Source organism: Palaemon carinicauda, chromosome 33 (assembly GCF_036898095.1).
Source record: "Palaemon carinicauda isolate YSFRI2023 chromosome 33, ASM3689809v2, whole genome shotgun sequence".
Lineage (NCBI taxonomy): Eukaryota > Metazoa > Arthropoda > Malacostraca > Decapoda > Palaemonidae > Palaemon > Palaemon carinicauda.
The window spans coordinates 71,721,787-71,729,286 of NC_090757.1; the positions used below are offsets into that span (position 1 = coordinate 71,721,787).

The 7,500-nt window shown below is 35.7% G+C and overlaps 1 protein-coding gene and 1 long non-coding RNA gene across 2 annotated transcripts in view; one reads left to right on the forward strand and one right to left on the reverse strand.

The window, feature by feature from the left end:
* The window catches only part of LOC137625982 (uncharacterized), a 303,816-nt gene that overhangs the window by 32,785 nt on the left and 263,531 nt on the right, over positions 1 to 7,500 (reverse strand). The window contains exons 3-4 of the mRNA XM_068357062.1: positions 5,860 to 5,955; positions 3,763 to 3,948 (exon numbers count right to left, since the gene is read on the reverse strand). Of these exons, the coding sequence (XP_068213163.1) occupies positions 3,763 to 3,948; positions 5,860 to 5,955 (282 nt within the window). The remainder of the gene's footprint in view (positions 1 to 3,762; positions 3,949 to 5,859; positions 5,956 to 7,500) is intronic.
* The window catches only part of LOC137625986 (uncharacterized), an 89,948-nt gene that overhangs the window by 20,490 nt on the left and 61,958 nt on the right, over positions 1 to 7,500 (forward strand). The gene's annotated exons all lie outside the window — the stretch shown is intronic.

Here is a 7,500-nt window from a genome sequence, read left to right on the forward strand (position 1 = left end):
TGTAACTATTCTCGTGTCAGGACGATTTGTTGGTTGCACAATATGTAGCAGTTCTTTAGATATTTTGGGCGACCAGTTCTGATAACTTGGTGGGTTATTGTACATATTTTAAATTCAATTCTCGCTTTAATCGGCAGCCAATGTGGGTCAAATAGTATAGGAGTGATCATTTCTCTAGGTGGGACACCTTTTATCAGTCTTGCTCCTCTGCTTGTTATGTTTTGTAATTTCGTAAGTTGTACTTTTGGTAGATTGTAGTAGATGGAGCTGCAGTAGTCATTCTGGTAATCACACAGTTTATCACAAGTTTCTTTACGGAACATTCATCCAGGTACTTTTCTATAAAAGCAATATTTCTTAGATGATAACCAGCAATTTTTACTACATTATTTATTTGGGCATCTAGAGACAAGTTGCAGTCAAGAAATACGCCAAGATCACGAACTTTACTAGATAACGGTACTGAGTCATTATTTATGCTTATTTGAATATCACCCAAGCTTCTCACAGTGTTTCTCTTTCCCACCACCATAAATTCAGTTTTGTTCTCATTTAATTTTAGTTGTTTAAATGTCATCCATTCTCTAACACTATCAAGGATTCGGTTTAGAGTTCCAGTAGTGTCGTCTATATCATCTATGGAGAAGTAAAATTGTATGTCATCCTCAAATAGCTTGAACTTCACACCATGCTTTTGTAGTATTTTCGATACACCAATAGTATAGATGCACAATACGATTTGGCCAAGTACACTTCCCTGGGGTACTCCTCTGTTTAAAGCTTGATCTTTAACTCCGATGAACCGTAGATCATTTAGTAGCAGGTCATGCGCAACTGTATCAAAACAGCACTAAGATCGAGTAATATTAAAATACCACATTTATTTTCATCCATCATTTCCAGCATATCATTTACAACAGAGCAGATGGCTGTCTCTGTAGAGAATAGTTTTCTGTAAGCAGATTGGTTATCAAGCAAAGCTTCTATTACTTCTAAGTGACCGACTAGTTGTTCAAGAATTACGAATTATAACACTTTTGAAAAAAGGATATTTTTGAAATAGGTCTATATGAGTTTAATTCCTAGTAATCCAGAGCACTTTTCACAACTGGTGTGACTATAGCCATTTTCTCAGATTTGGGAAAGTTATAATCATCAATGCTTGCTTTTGTTATTTTTCTAATTAATTCGGCTCGACTAGAAAAGTTTCTCTCTCCAATTACTTCAGATATTGGCATAGGATCAATCGCGCAGTTCGTTTTCTTTGCTTTCTTGATAATCCTGGTGATGTCTTGTGTTATGGTGTTAAATCTCATTAATTTTATCGGTGTATCTGGTGTATCTTTAATCTGGTATTAAATATTTACAAATTACCTTGTTATATTTTTAATCTTGTTTTTAAAGAAACTAGAAAATTATTTGCTAGTTCCTGGTCACTGTATCCATCAGGTAGCTTCTTTTCGTTTACATTTCCCATTGTACCATTTAGGAGACGATATAGCTTATTCATGTCTGTTGCTGTGTCGAGGATCTTTCTCTTGTAGTATTCCCCCCTTTTTTTTTCTTAGTAGGCAGTTGTATTGACACATTGCAGTTTTGTATTCTACCCAATGTACTTTCAGTTTTTGACCCATTCCACTTTCTTTGCATATTTTTCCCCTCTTTTTCACTAAAGTTTCTCCATCAAACCAGGGAGATGTGTCTTTACCAGTTATAATCTTTTCCATCAGTATCATATTCACTTTTACTCACTCTATTGTAAGTGGTCGTAAGACAGTTAACACACTTAGCTCCCACAGACGTTGGTCATCATGATCACAGGGAATGTTGATAACATCGTATTTTTTTTGTAACTTCTTTAATAAATACGGTTGGGGAAAAAATTAGATTTATGTCTTAAGTTAATTTCTTTACCACTGCATGTTTCTGTAGAGATAGACTAAACTTAATAAGTTTGTGCACTGGGGAGATAGTACATTTCTCTTCAACATTTATATCAGATAGCCTACAATGTTATTCATTCCATCACTCAAAACTAGGTCCAACGTATGCCCAGTTAAAGTAGTTGTACAGTCGACATTATTCACTTGTTGAAATGATTCCAATAACTCACTAAATGCCAAAGCGTCAAGATTTGATGCGTCATCCATCCAAAAATTGAAGTCTCCACAAATAACTAATTCAATTTCCTCCATGATAATCATCTCAATGAATGCACTGAATTCTTCAAAGAAGATACTAGTATTTGTTCTAGGAGGATGGTAGACTGTTAACAAAGGATATTTTTCTGTTTTTATGTGTCAAGGTTATTTCTATATATATTCAAAGCTTGTTACACCAGTTATTTTTAACATTTTGAGATTTGAGTAACCTTTATGAATAAAGAGTCCGACACGTCTACCAGATCTACTCTCTCTCTCTCTGCATGTGAAAGGAGGTATGTGTGGGGGGTGTCATTTCAGTGATCTTAGCCTTTTCAGTTATTTAACTATGTTTCAGATAGTGCTAGTATGTGCAAGTATTTCTTGTTTATCAGTTCTCGAATTTGGAAAGTTTTATTACCAACAGATTGTATATTTATGTAGCCACAGTCATGACATCCTTAGTATCCATGATCAGTATTTTTTACTCGTCTTTTCAATTTTAACTCAAAAGCTTTGCAATCTCTTGAATTTACTGTATGGTCAGTTGGTTTGTTTAACTTTGTGCTGGTAATACACTTTAGCATTTGCGAGTTAAATTCCTTGGTGGAATTTTTTCTGAACATTTCCCGCAGACTTTATCATCAGTTTTAAACTTGCAATCTTTTTCAAGATATCCATACCTCTGACAGTGGTGGCAGGTGATCTCGTGGTATCTATCACATATGTCATAAGTACCCCTCGCAACACAACTTTGTCACCATTATGATGAATAGCCTTTCGGACTTCAGGATCACATTTCAACATATAGTGGATAGTCCCACCTCCAACATTTTTTTTCAGTACCACGCTTATCTTCTCTTCTACGTTTTGGATTTGGTCTATGTAATGATTTCGCCTCTCTGAGGTCTTGATCAGAGCAATGAGGGCCCAATGGGCACCCTCGTAGGATATGTTCCATTGTTTGTAGTAGTACCCCACATGGTTGGTGGCTAATATCCATTTTTTTTCCCACATTTACCCTTGCTCTGTTTAGGGTTACCCAGTCCGTCCTGGTGAGGGCTGTTCCGCTGGCCATACCTTTGTATTGGGCTGGGCAGCGCCTCATTGGATGGTCATTGGTCACATTCCTGCCACGTCTGTAGGCTGTGAGCAGCTGCTTGGATTGGTTCTAGTCCATCTACTGTTGCGAGGTTTTTGCGGGATTTCAGTCTTGATATGAGCTTTCCTATAAATATCAACAAGCTAGGGTTTGTTTGGTCGTGAAGGATTTTGCTACATCAGAAGTTTAATTGAATTCACCACTGAAAGTGAAAGGGTTAAGGGTTTTACAGCGTCTTTTTCAGCACATGGTTGCAATCAATTTGCAACCTTCTACTTTGCCTACATTCGCGCTTCTTTCTTTCATCTTGCTGTGCAACCTCTTGACTTTTCCGTCCTACTGCAACTGCTGGGTTTTCTTCGTTGCACAGGGGTGCTGAATGCCCCCCTAGTCCAGTGCTCAACCTTCTGGTTCAAAATCATAATTTAATCAATTCCCCCTTGTTTCATTTCTTATTCTTTGCTCTATATGTGCCATTTCCCTGCCTTTATCCAAAGTTGTATTCTTATTATGTCTTACCTCTACGGATGGGGCATTACGTATAAGAAGGGGTTCGATTTTGAATTGGTTGAATTGACTTCTCCAAGGCTTTTGGGCTGGGCGGGATGCCCTTCCTCCTTGGTTGACACCTGCCCAACCTCCTCCCCCGGCCCCTGGCCTGCCCGTTTCCAACTGAGCCATCATCGTGTGCTGTACAACAGCCATCTGTATTGGAGTAGAAAGGATAAAGCGAATTTAGATATTAATTTAAAACATATAGGTGTTTCTCCTTATCTCTCGCTCTTTCAATATACATGTAAAAATAAACATACCTCACATGTGCATATTTAAAAAAAGATAGTTATGTTTTGATGGAAGAGAAGGATGTGTAAGAGTTTGTAGGAAGGCAAGCAACTTGTTTGGTGTTAAGGACGCAGACAAGTCTGTTTTGTGGGGGCACGGACAAAGGTGTTTTATATGGGCACAGACAAATTTTTTTTTATGGGGCACAGACAAAGGTTTTTATGGGGTCACAGACAAAAGCACTTTATGTGAGTATGGACAAGGATGTTTTATGGTTCATAGATAAGGGTGTTTTATATGACACAGTCAAAGGTGTTTTATGAAGACACGGACAAAGGTGTTTTATGGGCACGGACAAAGGTAATTTATGGACACGGACAAAGGTGTTTTATGGGGCACAGACTAAGGTTTGCATTGGGGTAAAGACAAAGGTGTTTTATGGGGCTTGGGCAAACGTGTTTTATGGGGCACAGACAAAGGTATTTTATGGGGGCAAAGACAAGAATTTTTTTTTATGGAGCACAGGCAAATGTCTTTTATGCGGCACAGATAAAGTTGTAAAAGGGCGCTTTAATGGAGCCACAGACAAGGGTATTTTATGGGGCACAAAAGGGTGTTTTATGGGGCACAAAAGGGTGTTTTATGGGACACAGACAGCGATGTTTTATGGGGCACAGAAAAGGATGTTTTATGCAGCCGTGGGTTTTTAAAATCTGTATACATCTATGTGAGAAGTTAGAGAAAGGACGGACAATTTAGTGTTATAAGAAGATGAGTCATACACGGAGTTTAGAATGACTGATGATCGCAGGTGATTGTGAATAGTGGAAAGAAACTGAAGAGATTATTGGAATACTGCGATGGTCTTTGCAAATCTGGAACGTAAACATTTGTAATAGTAAGGACATGAGGGTAATTAGGAACAAGAAAGATGGGGCAATGAATGTTAGTATGGAGTGTGAGAGAATTGAAACTATAATGTTTTACGTATTTAGGGTGATAGTAGAATGAAAGAGGTAAATTGATTAGGCAAGAAAAAGTAGTTGGACGTGTGCAAAGAATTATAGGTAGCCTTGGAGTATGTCGAAGCCAAGTTATAGATGTATAAAGGGATTGTTGAACATTTTTTTTTTATAAATGGAAGAGAAGTGCAGATATCGAATGTTTATGAGGTAAAGTATGCAGAAGCTGTACATGTAAATTGTTTACGTAATGTTTTTGGCATGAGAAGGGAGAGAAACTTTGAGATATGAAGTATTTGTAACAAGGCTTTGTCTTGGTCATTTAAAAATAAAGGATAATTACAATATGCGTTTGGGAAGTGTTGGTAAGAAGAAAATGGATACTTTTGCAAGAAATGGATAGTTCAATTTAAAGATGTATTAGAAACAAAGAGGTCACAGCATTCAAAGAGTGGAAGATTCTTATTGTGTTCGAGATATAGATTAATTGCATAATGGGTGCTGGGAATGTGTCTTCCACGAGATAGCAGGTTTAGTGTTAATATTACAGTAATTGTTTTTAGGCAGGGTGGGATTGGGCATGGGGAACCCTCCTCTGTTAGGTGAAATGAATTAATATATATATATATATATATATATATATATATATGTGTGTGTGTGTGTGTGTGTGTATGTATGTATGTATGTATGTACGTTCTTAAAAAAAGTTACTTTACAGAAACAAGAAAATAGTATAAATAACTTGAAGATTCATTGTGACAAAATAAGGACATGTGAAAGAGGAAATGGACCTATTGTGAACTTGTCGAACTCTCGACTTCTACTCCTATTGACCTGATCTGTAAATAAGGAATACTTCTCTTGACCTGACCTGTGACAGGGTGAATAGGACGAATAGCGAGATAACCACAAGGAGTCCTAGCAGTATCAGGGACCTAACAGGACGGTATCTCACTGTCTGGGTCACCTGGAAAAGAAAAAGAGAAATATATTTTAGCCATTATCAGAAGTTGGTTCTCTGAGAGTTGTTGCTGTTTAGATGTGTGTGTGTGTGTGTGTGTGTGTGTGATTTTTCCCTCCTTCCAAATATATGTTTTTATTTTCCCTTTAAGTGTCATTTGTATGTCCCAAGAGCGCACAGATTTTGTCGAAAGCTGACATTTGTGGCAAGAAAGATTCTGTGACATTTTAAGCAACTCTTTTTCTACGGTGGGGGTTACGCAGTCTGGGATTTGCTTTACAGTTAATTTCAGATTTTTTTTTAATTGAATATACTTTAAGCTGTTAAATAAACCATTTATTATTATTATTATTATTATTATTATTATTATTATTATTATTATTATTATTAGCTAGGCTACAACCCTAGTCGGAAAGCAGGATGATATAAGCCCAAGGGCTCCAACAAGAAAAATTAGCCCAGTGAGGAAAGAAAATAAGGAACTAGATAAACTGCAAGAGAAGTAATTAAAAATTAAAATTAAATATTTTAACAGTAACAACATTAAAATAATATCTCATATTTAAACTATGAAAATAGACATATGTCAGCCTGCTCAACATAAAAACATTCGCTGCAAATTTGAACTTTTGAAGTTCCATAGAAAGGGGGCTGATAATTTTATCAAATGAAGAGGGCTGATATATATAAAAAGAAAACTAGCCTTTGAATATAAAGATGACTGATCTTTGTACACAGAATCTCCCATATGTAACGGAGAGCATATATATATATATATATATATATATATATATATATATATATATATATATATATATATATATATATATATATATATATATATATACATATATATATATATATATGTATGTACTCTATATATGTATATATGTATATATATATATTATATATATATGTGTGTATATATATATATATATATATATATATATATATATATATATATATATATATATATATATATATATATATATATATATATATATATATATATTTCAGGTCACGTTCACACGTTCAGCGGCATTGCCATTTGTATAACCACTCGGTTTTTCCCCGTCCTTCGGGTATGGGGAAGAGGGAGTAGTCATTATACCCTGGTGTATATGTGTGCATTCTAAATAGTCATTTTTGTCGGGTCGCGTACATTATAGTAAGGGTTGATTATGGTAACTATGTCTTTTGACAAACAGGTATTCCTCGGGCTCACTTGGCTTCAAGCGGATGCTGTTCATTGTGTATCAGATTCGTTAGATCACGATTTAGAATTCTAAGGAAATGAACATACCAGGGAATTTTTTTCGTCTCGGTTTGAGAAAATTGACTGGTGCTGTTATTAACTAGATTTCGTTTCTTGAGAAATGTTAAATATAGGTACCATTATTATTATTTGCTAAGCTACAACCCTAATTGGAAAAGTAGGATGCTATAAACCCAGGGACTCCAACAGGGAAAATAGCTCAGTGAGGAAAGGAAATAAAGAAAAATAAGATATTCTAAGAAGAGCAACAACATTGAAATAAATATCTCCTATAT